The following is a 21,627-nucleotide window of genomic DNA, read 5'->3' as shown; positions in this document are numbered from 1 at the left end:
GAAGGTAGCATATGGGTAGTTGGATCATTTTTTTTTTTAAAGGTCCATCTACCAGTCTCTGCTTTTTGTTTTTTGGGTTTTTTTTTTTGTTTTTAATTTTTTTTTAACGTTTATTTATTTTTGAGACAGAAAGAGACAGAGTATGAACGGGGGAGGGACAGAGAGAGAGGGAGACACAGAATCGGAAGCAGGCTCCAGGCTCTGAGCCATCAGCCCAGAGCCCGACACAGGGCTCAAACTCACGAACCGTGAGATCATGACGGATCTCATGATTCTCAACTGACTGAGCCACCCAGGTGCCCCTGTTTTCAGTTTTTAAGAGTCTCTTATGGTTTGGCTCCCTCCCTCTCTAACTTTTTTTTTTTCCTCCTTCCCCTCTCCCAGGGTCTTCCGTTAAGTTTCTCAGGATCCACATAAGAGTGAAAACATGGTATCTGCCTTTCTCTGTATGATTTATTTCACTTAGCATAACACTCTCCAGTTCCATCCACGTTGCTACAAAAGGCCGTATTTCATTCTTTCTCATTGCCAAGTAGTATTCCATTGTGCATATAAACCACAATTTCTTTATCCATTCATCAGTTGATGGACATTTAGGCTCTTTCCATAATTTGGCCATTATTGAAAGTGCTGCTATAAACATTGGAGTACATGTGCCCCTATGCATCAGCACTCCTGTATCCCTTGGGTAAATTCCTAGCAGTGTTATTGCTGGGTCATAGAGTAGATCTATTTTGAATGTTTTGAACCTCCACACTGTTTTCCAGAGCAGCTGCACCAGTTTGCATTCCCACCAACAGTGCAAGAGGGTTCCTGTTTCTCTGCATCCTCTCCAGCATCTATAGTCTCCTGATTTGTTCATTTTAGCCACTCTGACTGGTGTGAGGTGATATCTCTGTGTGGTTTTGATTTGTACACTAATAATGAAGCAACAGAAAGACAAATAAAGAAATTGATCCCATTCACAATTGCACCAAGAATCATAAAATATCTAGGAATAAACCTAACCAAAGATGCAAAAGATCTGTATGCTGAAAACTATAGAAAGCTTATGAAGGAAATTGAAGAAGATATAGAGAAATGGAAAAACATTCCGTGCACATGGATTGGAAGAATAAATATTGTTAAAATGTCAACACTACCCAAAGCTATCTACACATTCAATGCAATCCCAATCAAAGTCGCACCATCATTCTTCTCGAAGCTAGAACAAGCAATCCTAAAATTTGTATGGAACCACAAAAGACCCCGAATAGCCAAAGTAATTTTGAAGAAGACCAAAGCAGGAGGCTTCACAATCCCAGACTTTAGCCTCCACTACAAAGCTGTAATAATCAAGACAGCATGATATTGGCACAAAAACAGACACTTAGACCAATGGAATAGAGACTCCAGGATTGGACCCACAGAAGTATGGGCAACTAATCTTTGACAAAGCAGCAAAGAATATCCAATGGAAAAAAGACAGTCTCTTTAACAAATGGTGCTGGGAGAACTGGACAGCAACATGCAGAAGAATGAAACTAGACCACTTTCTTACACCATTCACAAAAATAAACTCAAAATGGATGAAGGACCTGAACGTGAGACAGGAAACCATCAAAACCCTAGAGAGGAAAGCAGGGAAAAACCTCTCTGACCTCAGCCGCAGCAATTTCTTACTTGACGCATCTCCAAAGGAAAGGGAATTAAAAGCAAAAAAGAACTATTGGGACCTCATGAAGATAAAAAGCTTCTGCACTTCAAAAGAAACAATCAACAAAACTAAAAGGCAACTGACAGAATGGGAAAAGATATTTGCAAATGACATATTGGACAAAGGGCTAGTATGCAAAATCTATAAAGAACTCACCAAGCTCCACACCCGAAAAACAAATAATCCAGTGAAGAAAGGGGCAGAAAACATGAATAGACACTTCTCTAAAGAAGACATCCAGATGGCCAACAAGCACATGAAAAGATGCTCAACGTCACTCCTCATCAGGGAAATAAAAATTTCATTTTTCAATCGCCAAACAGAAGGCTAGTGACAGAAATCTCATGCACGAATAGGAGATAGCTGAAGAGAATCTTTTTTGATCCCCTTGAATTAAGGTCTGTAAAAGCTGCACAAATTCAAATCAAACTCATGCCTTAGTTAGAGCCAATGACAAATGATACAAGTACTACTTGAACTCACTTCATTTAACAAACCGACCTTCTATGAAGTGCTTTTACACATATCAGATTAGCCCTGGGTCAGAATTATGCTTCAAAAGCAAATGAAAACTGTGGCGGTTGTCAGATAAATAAAATCTATAATTTAATAATAATGTAGTAAAAATAATGGAAAGAAAGTCTAAAGTAGAAAAGTATCTAATTAACATCCTCCTATCACTTCAACTTAATTTCATCCAAGTGAAATGGATTTCTAGTGGTTAAGTGTTATACGGGACAGTGTGGTAGTGGTACAAGGACAGACAAATAAACCAATGGGAGTAGAATAAACATTCACAAAACAAATCCATGCATATATGGTCTTGCGATTTCTGACAGTTTCCACTGCAATTCAGTGGGAAAGGATTACCTTTATAAGAAATGGTGCTTGATGTACTAGATATTCATATGGGAAAAAAATTAACCTTGACCACTACCTCATCGCATAGTTAAAAATTAATCTGAGATGGATCAAAGACCTAAATGTGGAAGCTAAAGAAACCAAGCTTCTTAGAAAAAAACATGTAAGAATAACTTCATACCGTAAGGGCAGGAAGAGATTAGATAAATAAAAGTCAGGATACAGAACAAAATTAAAGTGAAGAAATTCTGTTCATCAAAATACTCCACTAAGAGAGTGAAAAGACACGTTAAATTGGGAGAAAATATTTGTAATGCTTCCTTTTATCCAGAACACATTTTAAAAAAAATCTTACAAATCAGTAAGAAAAATACAGATAACCCAATAGAAAACTGGGTAACAGACTTCAAAAGACACTTCACAGAGAGTATATCCAGCAACCAATAAACATATGAAAAACTGTTCAACATCTTTATAGTCTTCAAGAAAGTGCAAATCACAGATGAAATACCACCACATAATTTCCACAATGGCTGAAACTGAAAAGATCAGCACTATCAAGTACTGGAGAGGATGTGGAACAAACGAAATTCTCACACGTTTCTGGTGGACTAAACCGGTACACACGCTTTAAAAGATGCCTGGTGGTATCTACTAACATTATCAGTCCCATCACCCAGACATTCCATTCCTGTGTATACACACGAGAGAAATGAAAACTTACATCCATCAAAAGACATGTACAAGAATATTCACTGGATCCTTATTTACAGTACCTAAGAACTGGAAACAATACAGTGTCCATCAATACACTGTGGTGCATTTCTACAACTGAATTATTACACAATAACTGAAAAATAACTACTGCAGACAACATGGGTGAATCTTACAGACATGTTAAATTGAAAGGAGTCAGATCCAAAAAAGTTGGAAAAAGCATGTATCTATTTATGTGAATTTGAATAGCACACAAAAATAGGAAATAAAAGTCAGATAATGGTTTGCCTTGGGGGGACTGAGTAAAGGCATAAAGAAGCCTTCTGAGATGCTGGAAATGTTTGATGTCTTGATCTGGGTGGAGATTAATGAGCATACAGAAATACAAAAATTCAACTATCTATATACTTAAGATTTGTGTACTGTCAGTTACATCGCCACTTAAAAAGAAAGTTCTTTTGATCTTTTTGTTTATATTCTGTAAGCACTGAGAATCAACAATGGATTATAAAAGTATCCAAAATTCATAAACAACATGGCCATTAATAATTAATGTACAAAAGAGCTTTATGAAAGACACGTAAGTTTTATGTACATTTTCCAATTGATAAAGTTGAACTATAAAAATCTCAAATTTAAAAACGTTTAGTCTACTGAAAATTTCATATTCCACATATTAGAACGTCTCTTTTTTTAACTTTTTTTATTGGCTTTTTTTTTTTTTTTTAATTTACGTCCAAGTTACTCAGCATATAGTGCAATAATGATTTCAGTAGTGGAATCCAATGATTCATCCCTTACATATAACACCCAGTGCTCATCCCAAGTGTCTTCCTTAATGCCCCTTGTCCATTTAGCCATCCCTCCACCCACAACCCCTCCAGCAACCCTCGGTTTGTTCTCTATATTTAAGAGCCTCTTATGGTTTGTCTCCCTCCCTTCTAGAACCTCTCTTTTTAAAAAACGTATACAGCTAGAAACTAAACAGAGTTGTACTTCCTGTGACTGTTTATTATGACACTTTTCATCCCTTTTATAGGTAGATGCACCTTTTTGTTTTGTTTTTTTTTTTTAAGTTTATTTATTTGGAGACAGAGTGTGCGCAAGCAGGGGAAGGGCAGAGGGAGAGTGAGAGAGAGAATGCCAAGCAGGCCCCATGCTGTCAGGGTGGAGCCCAATGACGCCCGGCTTGATCTCACAAATTGTGAGATCATGGCCTGAGCTGAAAACCAAGAGTCAGACATTTAACCGACTGAGACACCCAGGTACCCCTCTGATTTTTTTCAAAGAAAATGAAAAGGCTGCACCATACAAATTACAAAAACTGTTAAGCCTTTATTCCACTGTCAACTTTAGTTTTACTTTTTCAAATATCTTCCATTTAAAGTCCTCTAATTTTCTGTTCTGTAGCTTCTTAGAAGACAACTCACCCATCTACTTTCAAAAATAAAAAAAACAACCAAAAAAAAAAAACAACCCTCCTATTTTTAAACTGACTTCTTCATTTTATATATAGACTCCTTTTGCTCTATCTGCATGCTTATATGTTCTAGCAACTGACAATACATAGAACTAAGGTGTTTTTTAAAACCACTTTATTGAGAGGTATGATTGACATAACAAACAGGTGTACTTAACGTATATAATTTGGTGAGTTTGGAGATACACATACACCCATGAAACCATCACCAAATTCGATGCCATAAAACATATCCATCACCTCCAAAAATTCCCTCTTGTCCTACGTATTTACTTATGGAATTAAAGTTCTTAAGTCGATAAAAATACCCAAGATAAATCTTAAAATGCAAACTAACATTTGTTTGAGATAACTTCAAATAATTACAACTTTTTATTTAACATAATTTTATTTAAAATTTAAAAAGCATTTTAGCTGAGAATACTGTTTGTTTTTCCTGGCAGAACAATCTGTAAGGAATAATGTGAAACTCAAACTCTTCATGTAGGCCAGCATTTCTCAAACTTTAACATGCGTACGGATGATCAGGGAACCTTCAAATGCATATTCGGATTCAGTAGGTCTAGGCGAGCCTAAGATTTTTAAACGTCTAAGAAGCTCAGAAGTGATGGCTAAGCTTCTGGTCCATTTACTACATTTTGAACAGTAAAAGAAGATTCCAAACACAAACTAAATACTAGAATTGAAGTCACAATTTATTTAAAGGACCATTTAGTTTAGTTTAGTTTTGTTTTGTTTTTCCAGAGGCCTGAGTAAATTAACCCTGACTACTATTAATTTTATTTGGGTTTCATTTATGACACATGTTAAATTAGAATTATAACACCACTATAGTGAAAAGAATTTTAGCCAACGCCTGTCTAGCTTAAATTGATAGGGCACCGTGTATTTTGCAGCATAGATACACAAAACGGTTCCTGACTTATGATGGTTCAACTTAGAATTTTTTGACTTCACGACCGTGTGAAAGCAATACGCATTCAGTAGAAACTGTATTTCAAATTCTGAATTTTGATTTTTTCCCCAGGCTATCACCAGGCAGTGCACTTCTCTCCTGTGACGCGGGGCAGAAGCAGCAAGCAGCGGCTCCCAGTCAGCCAGGCGGTCACAAGAGTAAACAACTGATGACCACTCTGTGAGCACACAACCAGTTTCTGTCTCACCTTCGGTACGATATTCAAGAGATTACATGACATACTCAATGCTTTAATTATGAAATAGCTTTTGTATTAGATGATGGTGCCCAACTGCAGGCTAATGTAAGTGTTCTGAGCACGTTTAAGATTAGGTTAGGCTAAGCTATGATGTAGGTTAGGTGTATTAAATGCATTCTCAACTTAGGATATTTTCGGGACACAACCCCGTCGTAAGTCGAGGAAGACTGAATTCCCTTTAGACATTGCTGGCTTTGCAGTTATGAACGTTTCAAGAGAGGTGATAAGGAGGGAGCGCACACACCTGGGTACTCTCAAGTGCTGCAAACTGCTTTGTTAGGGAAAAGATACGACTGTCAATAAAATGATGTCCTTGAATGTATTTTTTATAGCGAATAAAGAATTAGTTTCCAAATATGTCTTTTTAAAAGCACAGAAGGAATCATATAAAGAGAGTTCATTTCTGGCAATACCTTTATTTTAAAGGCTACTCTTCCTAATAATTTTACCATATACTTAAAATTTTATTTTATTTATTTATTTTTACTTAAAATTTTATTAACAAAAATTTCCACTTGGGTGCTTTGCTAATGAAGACCATTCTGAGTAAGTGTTGTTTTCCTTATAAGGGTAGAATCTTTTTAAAAGACGTGAATGATTTACAAGATGCAGAATAAGAAAAAAATATAATTAATATAAAATATGGAACAGTAAAATTTAATGAAAGGAGGATAATTCTTGAAAGAACCCTGACATGGTTGCAGATGTAAGCAACATGCAAGCTATAAACAGCATCATATTCCCATCTTGATTAATGTTAAAATATCCCTAAATATAGCCCAATTCGTATCTGAGAAAAACATTTCAGGGCATAATTACTGATAATGACAACAGTAACCAATAATAGTCAAAACCCATCCACTGCTATAAACTCACATAACTTGCACTTAAAATATTCAAATTACAATTAACCTCCCCCCCCATTTATACCCTATATTGTTTTAGGTTTTAATTGAAAGATGCCATCCTCTTTATCCATTTTATTTTCTTATTTTCTTGCAACTTCTATTTTAACTTTACTAGAGACATAAAATATATAAGAACCTAGCAGTCTGAGTAAAAATAGAATAAATGGATAACCATTTGGGAAAAATAAGGAAACCTTTCCTTCTCAGCATGGACAAAAATAAACTTCAGGTAAATTAAAAATTGATGTAAAAATGAAACCACAAAAACACCTAAGAACATGCATCTAAATAACTTTATTAAATAATCTAATATTGTCCCACTGACAGATGCTATCATATATTAAATTCTAACTATATTTTCTGGTTGTGGGGAAGTTTTCAAGCATCACATACTCCCAAAGGGAACCCCCACCCCGACCCCGCAAAGAAAAAAACCACCACTACCAACAACAACAAAAACTTCAGATTTTACTATGTAAAAACCAGAAGTAATGTGTCAGAAAATACTATAGGCAAATGGAAAAGGCCAACAATGACCTGGAGAAAATATTTCTAATGAAAGTGACAGCTAATATTCCTAATGTATAAAGAGTATCAGAAAATAATAAGACAAAACCCAGTAGGAAAATGGCAAAGGACATGAACAAGCAACTCACAAACAGCCAATAAACATATTTTCAATGTTCATTCTCACTAGAATCGTTGAACACCCCCCCTCCCAAAAAAAGATGTCACTTTTTGCTCATATAGTGTAATGGCAAAGGTATTTTACAATGCCTATTATCCAATGTTAGCAAAGGCTGGCAATCTAAGTAGGAGCAAGCATAGATTTGAGAAAATGGGTGACAGGTAAACAGGAATGGCTGCTTAAGCATTTGTACGACTGCCATTATGGCGGGCTTCGCTGAGGTTGGAGATGGTGAGTTTTGGTAAATCCAGTCTGCGTGTCTACATGATTTTCTTCAGGAGTGCTCAGCAGTCAGTATACAAAAGAGAAATTGACAAGCTTAATTCAAGGTGTTCTTGCAAAGTAAGCATGGCACAATGAAAAGGGTGCAAAAGATAATAAGCACAAAATGAAGGGAACTAGTTATTCACCGAACTACTAAGTCCCATGAGATCTGGCATATAGGGATATTACTCTCTCCTTTCTTCCTTATTATGTAACCATTTTAACCATTAGTGTATGTGTGTGTGTGGCCAATACTAAGTGCTCACTACAACTGATGTGACAAATATACAAAGGATCATAAGAGGTACTATGTACAACTATATACCAACAAACTGTGGACAACCTAGAAGGAATGCAACCTGCCAAAACTGAATTAGGGTGAAACAGAAAATCTGAATAGACCAACTGCTAGTAAGGAGATGAAATCAGTTTAAAAAATTTTAAAGAAAGCCCAGGACTAGATGGCTTCACTGTTATATTTCACCAAGCATTTAAAGAATTCACATCAGTCTTTCTCAAACTCTTCCAAAAAATCAGTTGAAATGTCTCCTTTTTTGTTTATACTTTTGATTTGGGTCTTCTATTTTGCTTGGTTAGTCTAGCTAATAGTTTGTCAATTTTGTTCATCTTTACAAAGAACCAACTCTTAGTTTAGTTAATCCTTTCTATTGTTTTCCTGTTCTGTATTTCATCTACTTCTGCTCTAACCTTTATTATCTCTTTCCTTCTGTTAACTTTGGGCTCAGTTTCTTCTTTCTATCGTTCCCTAAGGTGTACAGGAAGGTTACTTGGGCTTTCGCTTGCTTCTTAACCTAAGTGTTTATTGCTATGAACTTCCCTCTTAGAACTGGTTTTACTGTATCCCATTACTTCTGGTATATAGAATTTCCATTTTCATTTGTCTCAAGAAACTTTTTTATTTCCCTTTTAATTTCTTCTTTGATCCCTTGGTTGATCAGGAGTGTGTTGTTCAATTTCCATGTTAAATTTTCCAGTTTTCCTCTTGTTACTGATTTCAGTTTCATATCATTGTGGTCAGGGAAGATAGCTGATATAGTTTAAGTCTCTGAATTTGCTAAGATTTCTTTTGTAGCCTACCTTATTTCTATCCTAGAAAATGTTCCATGTGTGCTATTTATCTTTTGCCTATTTTTGTGTCAGACTATTTTGTTGTTGTTGAGTTTTGAAAGTCCTCATATATTCTATGTGTTCCAAATACAATGTTGTGAGGCTTTTGTCCTATTTTAAGAATTTTATAATTTTAGGTCTACCTTTAAGTCTTTGATCTTATTTGAGTTAATTTTTGTATATGGTGTTAGATAAGGGTCTAACTTCATTTTTTGCATGTGATTATCCAGTTTTCCCAACACCATGTTCCTTTCCCCATAGGATGGTCTTGGCATCCTTGCCAAAAATCTTTTGACCATAAAAGCAAGGGTTTATTCCTGGGTTCTCTATTCTATTTCATTGCGCTATGTATCTGCCTTTATGTTAATACTACATTGTTTTCATTACTGTTGCTTTGTATTAAGTTCTGAAATTAGGAAATGTGAATCCTCTAGCTTTCTTCTTTTTCAAGATTGTTTTGGCTATGCAGGATCCTGTGAGATTCCACATGAATTATAGAATGGGTTTTTCTATTTTTGAAAAAAATGTCCTTGAGATTTTGGTAAGAATTATACTGAATCTATAATTGCTTTGAATTGATATCTTAATAATAGAAAGTCTTCTAATCTATGAACACGGGATGTCTTTCCATTGATTTATGTCCTCTTCAATTTCTTTCAGCAACATTTATAGCTTTCATTGTACAAGTCTATCATCTCCTTGGTTAATTCCTAAGCATTTTATTCTTTTTAATGCTATTATAAATAGAATTTTTTCGGGGCGCCTGGGTGGCTCAGTCGGTTGAGCGCCGACTTCGGCTCAGGTCATGATCTCGCGGTCCGTGAGTTCGAGCCCCGCATCGGGTCCCTGTGCTGACAGCTCAGAGCCCGGAGCCTGTTTCAGATTCTGTGTCTCCCTCTCTCTGACCCTCCCCCATTCATGCTCTGTCTCTCTCTGTCTCAAAAATAAATAAACGTTAAAAAAATTTAAAAAAAAAAATAAATAAATAAATAAATAAATAGAATTTTTTCATAATTTCCTTTCCATTGTTAGTGTATAGAAATGTAACGGATTTTTTGGTATTGATTTTACACCCTGCTACTTTGCTGAAGTCACTCACTAGTTTTTTTTTTTTGTTTGTTCATTTTTTTTGCTAGAATCTTTAGGGTTTTCTAAGATCACATCATCTACAAAGACAATTTTACTTTTGCCTTTCCAATTTGGGTAACTTTTGTTTCTCTTTCTTAACTAACTCCTATGGCTAGAACTTGCAAGACTATTTTGTTTGTTTGTTTTAATGTTTATTTATTTTTGAGAGAGAGAGAGGCAGAGCACGAGCAGGGGAGGGGCAGAAAGGGAGGGAGACACAGAATCCAAAGTGGGCTCCAGGCTCTGAGTTGTCAACACAGAGCCCAACATGGAGCTCGCGAGCAGTGACATCATGACCTGAGCTGAAGTCAGACACTTAACTGACTGAGCCACCCAGGCGCCCCACTTCAACACTATTTTTTTTTTTTTTTTAACGTTTATTTATTTTTGAGACAGAGAGAGACAGAGCATGAACAGGGGAGGGTCAGAGAGAGAGGGAGACACAGAATCGGAAGCAGGCTCCAGGCTCTGAGCCATCAGCCCCAGAGCCCGACGCGGGGCTCGAACTCACGGTCCATGAGATCGTGACCTGAGCTGAAGTCGGACGCTCAACCGACTGAGCCACCCAGGCGCCCCTCAACACTATTTTTAACAGAAGTGGTGGAAGTGGGCATCCTTGCCTTGTTCTTGATCTTAAAGGAAAAGCTTTTAGTCTTTTCCTTTAGGAAAAGAGCATGATGTTTGCTGGAAGTTTTGTATTATGTTGAGATAGTTTCCTTCCATTCTTAGTTTGTTGAGTGTTTTTATCATGATAGGGTGCTGAATTTTGTCAAATGCTTTTTCTGCATCGATTGAGATGACCATGTTTTTTTTTTCCATTTGTTAAATGATAACTATATTGTGTGACTTTCATATGCATTCCAGGAATAAATCCCACTTGATCATGGTGTAAAATCTTTTTAATATGCTTCCTAATTTGGTTCGTTAGTATTATGCTGATGATTTTTGCATAGGTTTCATAAGGGATATTGGTCTCTAGTTCCTTTTTTTTTTTTATTTTTTTTTAATGTTTATTTTATTTTTGAGAGAGACAGAGACAGCGAGTAGGCTAGGGGCAGAGAGAGAGGGAGACACAGAATCGGAAGCAGGCTCCAGGCTCTGAGCTATCAGCACAGAGCCCGACGTGGGGCTCGAACTCACAAGCCATGAGATCATGACCTGAGCCAAAGTCGGACACTCAACCGACTGAGCCACCCAGGTGCCCCTCTAGTTCCTTTTCTTGTAGTGTCTTTTTCTGGCTTTGGTTTCAGGGTAAGACAGGCCTCATGGAATGATTTAAGAAGTGTTCCCACCTCTTCAATTTTTAAAAAAAGTTTGAGAAGGACTGATACTAGTTCTTTAAATGTTTAGTAGAACTCACCAGTGAAGCCATGAGATCTAGGGCTTTTGTTTGCAGAGTGGGTGTGCAATTGATTTTTGATTACTGATTCGATCTCTCTACTAATTATAGGTCTATTCAATCTAATTCTTCATGAGTCCTGGTAGCTTTTGTATTTCTAGGAATTTGTCCATTTTATCTGATTATCCAATTTGTTGGCATATCGTTGTTCATTAATACTCTCTTAAAGTCCTTTTTATTTCCATACAATTGGTAGTAATGTCTCACTTTCATTTCTAATTTTAGTAATACGAATCTTCTCTTTTTTCTTAGTCTAGAATAGGTAACGGTTTGTCAATCTCGTTGACATATTCAAAGAACCATATTTTGGTTTGACTGATATTCTCTTTGTTTTTCTATTCTCCATTTAGATTAGAATAAAGACTGCTCTAGTCTTTATTATTTCCTTTCTGTTAGATTTGAGTTCAGTGTATTCTTTTCTCATCCCTGAAGCTGTAAAGTTAGTTGATGATTTGACATCTTTCTTATTTTATTTTGTTTTTTGAGAGAGAGAGAGAGAGAGAGATTGCAAGCAGGGGAGAGGGGTAGAAGGAAAGAGAGAGAATCTTAAGTAGGCTCCACACTCAGCACAGAGCTCCAGAACCCAGGGATCATGACCTGAGCTGAAATCAAAAGTTGGATGCCCAACCCACTGAGCCACCCAGGGGCCTTTCTTGATTTTTAAATGTAAGTATTTATAGCTATAAAGTTTCCCCTTGATACCACTTTCACTGCATCCTGTAAGTTTTGACATATTGTGTTTTCATTTTCATTTGTCTCTAAGTAGTTTATGATTAAATTTCTGTAGATTTGTGAGTAAATTCAGTTTTCTTTTTGTTACTGATTTGTAACTTTATCCTGTTGTGGTCAGAGAGGACAATTTGTATCATATCTATCTTTTAAAATATACTAAGATCAATTTGTGGCCTAACATACAACTACCATGGAAAATGAGCAATGTGTACTTCAGAAGAAGGTGTACACTGTTGTTTTTGTTGGGTAGAGTGCTTTGTATACGTTCGTTAGATCTTATCAGTTGACTGTGTCAACTTCTGTCTGATTATTCTATTAATGCAAATAGGTTACTGAAGTCTCCAACTATAAATACAGATCTATTTCTCCCTTCAATTCTGTTAGTTTTGGCTTCATATATTTTGATGTTTGTCATCAGTTAAGTAAAGTTTAATAATTGTTTTATGTTCTTGCTGTATTGAACCTTTGATTAATATCCAATTGCCCTTATTTATCTCCTATAATAATTTTTGACTTAAAGTTTATTTTGTCTTAAACTCAAAATGGATAAAGGACCTGAATGTGAGACAGGAAACCATCAAAACCCTAGAGGAGAAAGCAGGAAAAGACCTCTCTGACCTCAGCTGCAGCAATTTCTTACTTGACACATCCCCAAAGGCAAGGGAATTAAAAGCAAAAATGAACTATTGGGACCTCATGAAGATAAAAAGCTTCTGCACAGCAAAGGAAACAATCAACAAAACTAAAAGGCAACCAACGGAATGGGAAAAGATATTTGCAAATGACATATCGGACAAAGGGCTAGTATCCAAAATCTATAAAGAGCTCACCAAACTCCACACCCGAAAAACAAATAATCCAGTGAAGAAATGGGCAGAAAACATGAATAGACACTTCTCTAAAGAAGACATCCAGATGGCCAACAGGCACATGAAAAGATGCTCAACGTCACTCCTCATCAGGGAAATACAAATCAAAACCACACTCAGATATCACCTCACGCCAGTCAGAGTGGCCAAAATGAACAAATCAGAAGACTATAGATGCTGGAGAGGTTGTGGAGAAATGGGAATCTTCTTGCACTGTTGGTGGGAATGCAAACTGGTACAGCCACTCTGGGAAACACTGTGGAGGTTCTTCAAAAATTAAAAATAGACCTACCCTATGACCCAGCAGTAGCATTGCTAGGAATTTACCCAAGGGATACAGGAGTACTAATGCATAGGGGCACTTGTACCCCAGTGTTTATAGCAGCACTCTCAACAATAGCCAAATTGTGGAAAAATCCTAAATGTCCATCAACTGATGAATGGATAAAGAAATTGTGGTTTATATACACAATGGAGTACTATGTGGCAATGAGAAAGAATGAAATATGGCCCTTTGTAGCAACGTGGATGGAACTGGAGAGTGTGATGCTAAGTGAAATAAGCCATACAGAGAAAGATACCATATGTTTTCACCCTTATGTGGATCCTGAGAAACTTAACAGAAACCTATAGGGGAGGGGAAGGAAAGAAAAAAAAAAAAAAGAGGTTAGAGTGGGAGAGAGCCAAAGCATAAGAGACTCTTAAAAACTGAGAACAGACTGAGGGTTGATGGGGGGTGGGAGGGTAGGGTAGGCGATGGGCATTGAAGAGGGCATCTTTTGGGGTGAGCACTGGGTGTTGTATGGAAACCAATTTGACAATAAATTTCATATATTAAAAAAAATAATAATAACGTTTATTTTGTCTGATGTTATCATCACACCACACTCTTCTGGTTAGTATTTACATGGATTATCTTTCTCCTCCCTTTGACTTTCATTATGTGTCTTTAGATGTAAAATAAGTCTCCTGTAGACAGCATATAGTTGCATCTTGTAGTTTTATCCATTCTGCCAATCTCTTATCTTTTTACTGGAGAATTTAACCTGTTTATATTCAAGGTAAATACTGGTAAGAAGAAACTTCTACCATTTTGCTATTATTTTCTATATACCTTATAGTCTTTTTTTGTCTCTCATTTCCTGCATTATTGTCTTTTTTTAAGTTGGTTTTTATAGTGAATGCAACATTTCAATTCTCATTTCTTTTTGTGTATATTTAGCTATTTTCTTTGTGTTTCCCATGGGCATTACGTTTAAGGTCTGAAAATTATGTAACACTCTAATTTGACTTTATACCAGCTAACGTCAATAACCTACAAAAAACCTCTGCTCCTTTACAGCTCCACCCCCACCCTGTCAGTAGCTGATGTCACGAAATACAAACTAATAATTATTTTAAATGCATTAGCCTCTTAAATGCATCATGTAGACAAAAAATGGAATTACAAACCAAAGTCACAACAATGCTAGCTTTTACAGCAAATATTTTTTTTAGAAGATATTAGGCTCTTAAATCATGTGACAAAAAGTAGAGTTCAAACATTTGTTACAATACTGACTTTTAGTTGCTTGTGTATTTACCTTTATCGAGATCTTTATTTCTTCATAAAGCTTGGAGTTACTGTCTACTGTCCTTACATCTCACCCTGCAGGGCTCCCTTGAGCATTTCTTACAGGGCAGGGCTAGTAGTAATGAGCTCCCTCAGCTTTATTTTATTTGGGAAGGTCTCATTCTTGTGAAAGAATGCCCTCACTTTTGAAAGACCATCTTGATTTTTTTTCTTCTTTGAGCACTTTAAGTTTTATTTATTTATTTTGAGAGGGAGACGGATTCTGTCAGTGCAATTTTTGCCTCGGTGCAGAGACAGATTACAGGTGCCTCCAACTTCACCACGTTCCCTGAAAACTATTTTTGTGTATTGATCTGGTCACCAAATAACTTCCTAAATACATTTACTAGTTCTAAAACTTTTCAATTAATTTTCTTGGGTTTTTGAAGTAGACAATCATAGCATCTATAAATAATCTAATGTCTCCTCCTTTGAAATACTTACACCTCTCACTTTTTAATCTAGTCTTTCTATTATTTAAAAATGTTATTGGCAAGCATTCTTGTCTTATTCTTTCTTGACTTACATACAGTATATTGGTAGTGCTTCTGTGTTCATTATAATGTGGGCTGTTAGTTTTACTTATCTTTACATGGTTAAAGAAGAATTTTTGCTTTCTTATTAAGATTTTTCCTCCAACAACCTGATGAACTATCATGATAATATAAAATTTTCTTATTTAACACTGAGATATTTAATGTATTTTCTAACACTTAAACATTCTTGTATTTCTGCAAATAACCCATACTTGTTTTGAACATAATGCTGGGTTTGGCTTAATGGTATTTTTAACTTTTTTTTTTTAATTTAAAGTGACTGATTTGTGATTTTCACTTTTGTACTGTCTTCTAAAGGCTTTTATGTCAGTGTTACAACACCTAAATTGAACTGGGAATTCTTCTATATTTTCCTGTGTTCTGGATAATTATCTGTTCATAGGTGTGGATGAAACTATCTGTATAACCTCAACTAAGCCTAGCAGCATGTTCTCCAATAACTTTTCTTCCCTCGCCAGGTGTATTCAAGTTTTCCACTTCTTTTTTTACCCTTTTATCCACTTACATTGTCCTAAAATCACTCTTTTTATTCAGATTTTCAGATTATTTTAGCATAAGACTGTTACATTTTAATATGATATTTTCTAATAAATTTTAGTTCGTATCTCTGGTTAATATCTCAAATTTCTGATATTCTAATTTTTAATTCTTTTTTTTTGGTTAAAGAATTGCCAGAAGGTTGTCAATTTTGTTGATCTTCTCAAAAAAATCTATTTTTCCTGTTTCCTAATTTATCACAGAAATTTAATTCCATCTTTCCTTTTACCATTTTGTTTTGTTGTTCTCTTTCAAATTTCAAAAATATGAATGCCTACTATGTTTTCAGTCTGTAGCCCACATGTTTTCCAACCGGTAAAACTTTGGGTAATAAGCACATCCGTGTGCTTTTCCACATTCTACAGTCTGGCTCCTGTCCTCAGCACACAGCTACAATTGTTCTCAGTACGTCACGGATCCCTATATGTTGCCCAAGATAACAAATCTACTGTCCTTTTTTTACTAGAACTCTTTATACGGTATCTGTCATTAACCATGTCCTGCTTCCTGAAACTCTATTCTCTTGGCTTTTCTGAGAAAACCCTTTCCTCACTTTTCTCCTGAGTCTCCCATCATCCTCCCTCAGCATCCCACCACGGTGGGCTTCTTTTCTTCTCTTAAATGTCAGGGTTTCCCAAGACTGTGTGTCTGAGAACTCTGCTCTTATTAAACATGATTCCTAGTGACCTCATCCAAATCCATGGATCCAACTATCTTCTATATGTAAAACTATCTAAACCCATTGTACAGCTCCCAACTAGATAAGACAAAATAGGGTATCTCAAGGTATCCTGTCTAACTAATGTCAGCAATATCATCTTTATCCTGTAAATTTTACCATCTTTCCAGGTTACAGACACTTGTGATTACTATCAATATTCCCAGGTTGGTAACATAGGAATTATTTTAGGTTCCTCCCTCTCATGTACCCATATTCAATCAGTCACTAAATTCTGAAGGTTTACCTTTACCCCTTTAAGAATGTGTTCCTTCATGGCTGTTCCTAGAATCTCTACCTTAGATCATGATTTTCATAAAAAACTACCTTGATACTCCCATAATCTTCCTGTCTGCAACCTGGTCTCTCTCCTATCTACATGCTATACCACTTTCCAAATGATTTTTTTTTATTTAAATTTATTTATTTTGAGAGAAAGAGAAGCAGCAGGGAAGAGGCAAAGAGAGAGGGGGACAGAGGATCTGAAGCGGGCTCTGCGCTGACAGCAGAAAGCCCAACGCAGGGTTGGAACTCACGAACTATGAGATCATGACCTGAGCCGAAGTTGGACACTTAACCAACTGAACCACATAGGCGCCCCCAGGTGATTTTTTAAATAAATGAAATATTTGTTTACTGGTGACTCACAGCTTGTGCTCTTACACATTCTTTTTATTTCCCCTACTTAGGATAGCCTCTGTCTACCCCCTTATCTACCTATTTAAATTCTACGTCCTTCCAAGTTTAAGCCTTCTATCTCCCTCTCTGGAAAGCTCCTTCTCCTTTTGTGCTAGCATTGCAGCACCTTGGGCACATGTCTTTCATAAAACATGTGGTTCTATGGCAACCATTGATTAATTTAACTATTTTCCACTAAGGAGAAGCAACCCGAGGCCAACCAATCTTGTTTGCCACTGTACTCTCATCAGCTAGCAAATGTTTGTTCATGTTCAAAGTACACATGAACTATTTTAAAAAATTTTTGTTTAAGTAAGAACTCATGTAAACATATACATAACCAGAACTGTTAGTCAGAGAAAGGCAGATATCATATGAGTTCATTCATATGTTGGAATCTGAGAAACTTAACATATGACCATAGGGAAAGGGAAGGAAAAGTAAGATACAAACAGAGAAGCAAACCATAAGAGTCTCTTAAACAGAGAACAGGGTTGATAGGGGTAGGGAAAACGGGTGATGGGCACTGAGGAGGGCGCTTGTTGGGATGAGCACTGGGTGTTGTATGGAAGCGATGAATCGCGGAATCTACTCCTGAAGCCAAGACTACACTGTATGTTAACTGACTTGACGATAAAAAAGTTTAGAAAACTAACTAAATAAATAAAATCTTAAGGAAAAAAAAAAAAAACGGACTACCAGTAAACTTACATAAACAAAAATACATACAACAGAAAAAAACATAAGTGGGTCCAGGTCCATAAATTCATGTTGCTTTTCCAAAAGAATTTGAGTCCTACAGGAGGTCAGACTCCTAAGCTTCTCTGAACTTAGGGATGTAAAAATTGACCAGATAACTCAGGATTGGAATGCTACCAACTATTCTATATTACAATTCTGGGTCTAACATAGCCAGACTACTAGAGTGGTATGATTAAAAGAAAAAAAAAAAAAAAAAGCTAGTATGTTGATTGTGATGCATCCTTAAAAGACCTGAGTCCTTAATAATGAAATAAAAATAAAAAAGCGTTTGCTTATTGTAAATCCATTCCTTAAGGTCTTATCACAACACACTGCTCAGTTGAAAATATTAGCTCTTGAGACTCTCAGATTTTTGTTACCAGATTTTTGTTGTGGTGCTTTACTTGTTTCCGGTGGGAGTTTTTTATTATCTTGTTTATTTTCATAATTAATTGCAGTATATAACTCAAAGGAGCATAAATTTCTTAAGGACAAAGCTGGACCATCAGAGAGTAAAACTATAAGCAAACTGTTTAGAAAAAAACATTCAGTAAGAGTTTCAGTTTTCCAATCTGTATGTCATCTTAGCCCTGACCTAAATATAGTAAGTTTGCTTTAATTACAACTTTTTGGTTATAGAAAACTGGTAGTGAAACTAAGGCTTGAGATTCTACCTCTAATTATGACTCAGTGTTACACTGTTCCAGGAACCCAGCCTATAAGCCCAGATCCAGTAAAGTCATCTCAAAGTAAATTTAATTGTTCACGGGAAGAACTCAGAACAACACTGTATGGAATGGGAACAAATTGCCAATGTAAAAACAGTAAAACATTTTTAAATGTGCAAAACTCACACTCACATAGTTTAAGAACTGCATTTTCCAAACATACCTTGTCCATTAATTTACTTGCATGAAGACTCAAGCTATTGAAGAATATTTTTTTGCTTAGCAAATGCATTTCTTCAATGGTAGTCAATAATGTAGTTGCACTATTTCCAACAATGCCACTAAAAGCAAAGAATATTTCAGGTTGCAAAACAAGCCTGACACAATGAGTTCTTTAACTGAATATAATTCGCTTAAAAGGTCTAGATTTAAAATAAAAGTATGTATGGAGAATATAAGCTGTGAATTAAAAACAACTACTTTAGTTTCACATAAAAATGACAGATATTTTACTTAAGAGTTAGGTAACAAACAAATGTTTCCAGTGTTTCACAATCTCTTTTGGAAAAACACTTATAAGATGCAAATCCATCTATTTTTCTCTATTACGGTAAACGCATGTCTTGATTATCCAAGACCTAATTTTAACTTTAAGGAAGCCATTCCATCAATAATAACTCTGTTCATAAAATATTTAAATTTTATTAACACTGATTTATTCTTTCCATTAAAACTCTTACACCGGGGCGCCTGGGTGGCTTAATCAGTTAAGTGTCTGACTTCGGCTTGGGTCATGATCTTGTGGTTCGTGAGTTGGAGCCCCGCATCGGGCTGTGTGCTGACAATGCAGAGCCTGCTTTGGATCTTCTGTCCTTCTCTCTTTCTGCCCCTCCCCCACTTGTTCTCTCTCTCTCTCTCTCTCTCTCTCTCTCTCTCGCCCCCAAAAATAAGTAAACATTAAAAAAAGGTGAGTAAAACAAAACAAAAACCTCTGACATCATATATAAATTATAAAGTTTCTCAATTTTTATACGACTGCCTAAGTAGCAGCAAATTTAGACTGAATGTGAAAAATCTTGTAATATTTTAAAATATCTAATTATTAGCACACTCTATACTCCTCAATTTGCTATTACAAGGATATTTCTTAGGCCTATCTAAGGAATTTTCTCATTTTTGCTAGAATGTAAAACAAGCCTGTATATAAAACAATTCCCAATTTTATTCTAATTCATGTACTGAAAGTCATTTAAAAATTTGATATTAGGAGAAAAGGTTTTTGTTGATGTGAAAATATACCATAATCCAGTAGGAAATCCTAATTTCTAATGGCACAATACCATCTTACTATACCTAAAAGAAATTTAGATTGCTGAAAATAAATATAATGGCATTACTAAATACCATTAGATAGTAAACAAACAAACAAAAAAAGCCAATTTACAGAAAACTGATATATTACACATGACATGTTATAAAAGCAAATACTAATGCCATTTACTTCAATACATTCTGAAACTAAAACAAATTGGAATGAATTCTTATATAGCTAATGCAGGCAAACCAGATTAACAAACATATATATAAAGTAAACAGCAAAATAAAAGCAAATTCCTAAACAGGTAGCCATAATACCTATATTTACAAAAAAGAAAGTATTTCAATTAAAAATAGTATAAGCTAAACACCAAAATAAACTGAAAGAAATTCCCACACATGCCTATACATACAATAAAAATAAGTATGCTTCTGAATAGTAAAATATACCAAGCAACAGGGGAAAAAACTGAATGGATACAAACAGAAACTGATATTTAAAAATTTCTTTAATGTTTATTTATTTATTTTGAGAGAGAGGGAGAGAGAATCCCAAGCAGGCTCTGTGCTGTCAGCAGAGAGCCTGATGCGGAACTTGAACTCACGAACCATGAGATCAATTATGACCTGAGCTGAAATCAAGAGTTGGACACTTAACTGACTGAGCCACCCAGGCACCCAGAAACTGACATTTTAATGAAAACTTTGGAGAGATAACAACATACGTTTACATTCATTTAAAAAAAAAAAAATTGGAGTTATCGGCCATATTTTGCACTTACTCAGATCTAGAATTTACTAATGGTTGCAAAGTACTCAACAGGTACCAGTAACTGGGCCAAGTACTTACAGATGGTTATTGCATTTCACTCCATATTTATACCCAACATGCTTATCCTGCCATTACTTGATTTTTCAATTTTAGGTATTATTTACAAAAACCCTGCTATGGAAGATGAGAGTCAAATTCTCTTAACATAATGCTCATCCCCCACCACAATATACCCAAACTTCAGCTTTCCCAGGCTCTCTAACACAGTTATATCACAGGGTTCTGGTGAATAAACACTCAACGTTTACAATATTACAGGCATGTAAATACTATTCAGAGCTAACTGAGGCATCAGGGAATTCAACATAAGGGAATGAGCAGGCTGATGAAGAAGACAAACCCCAGTGTCACAGCCTTGCAGGAGGCCAGAAAGTAACCAGTCCAGACTGGAGGAAGAGAATGAGGGTTCCAAGAGGAATGCAGGAAGGGAAGAGGGGAGAGAAGTTGGGAAGAACTGGTAGATGTGCTTGACTACACGGTGAGAAAATGTGGAGTCCACTTAAGGGTTTGGGTCTGCAGCAAAGCACTACCAGGAATTTATCCAAAGGATACAGGACAGGGGCACATGTACCCCAATGTTTATAGCAGCGCTTTCAACAATATGGAAAGAGCCCAATGCCCATCAACTGATGAATAGATGAAGCTGTGGTATATTTATACAATGGAATACTACTTGGCAATGAAAAAGAATGAAATCTTGCCATTTGCAACCATGTGGATGGAACTAGAGGGTATTATGCTAAGTGAAGTAAGTCTGAGAAAGACAGAAATCTTATGTTTTCACTCATATGTGGAATTTAAGAAACTTAAGACCATGGAGGAAGGGAAGGAAAAAAAAAATAGTTACAGACAGAGAGGAAGACAAGCCATAGGAGACTCTTAA

General features: G+C 35.9%; 1 protein-coding gene across 7 annotated transcripts in view; it reads right to left on the bottom strand.

Moving 5' to 3' along the window:
* Positions 1–21,627, bottom strand: part of COG6 (component of oligomeric golgi complex 6) — a 130,964-nt gene that overhangs the window by 75,240 nt on the left and 34,097 nt on the right. For all 7 annotated transcript variants that reach the window (XM_049647427.1, XM_049647426.1, XM_049647424.1 and 4 more), the window contains exon 13: positions 18,819–18,936. In XM_049647427.1, coding sequence (XP_049503384.1) covers positions 18,819–18,936 — 118 coding nt within the window. The remainder of the gene's footprint in view (positions 1–18,818; positions 18,937–21,627) is intronic.

This window comes from Panthera uncia (assembly GCF_023721935.1).
Source record: "Panthera uncia isolate 11264 chromosome A1 unlocalized genomic scaffold, Puncia_PCG_1.0 HiC_scaffold_16, whole genome shotgun sequence".
Lineage (NCBI taxonomy): Eukaryota > Metazoa > Chordata > Mammalia > Carnivora > Felidae > Panthera > Panthera uncia.
Note: the sequence above shows the minus strand (reverse complement) of the source record. Positions and strands in the feature narration are given on the sequence as shown.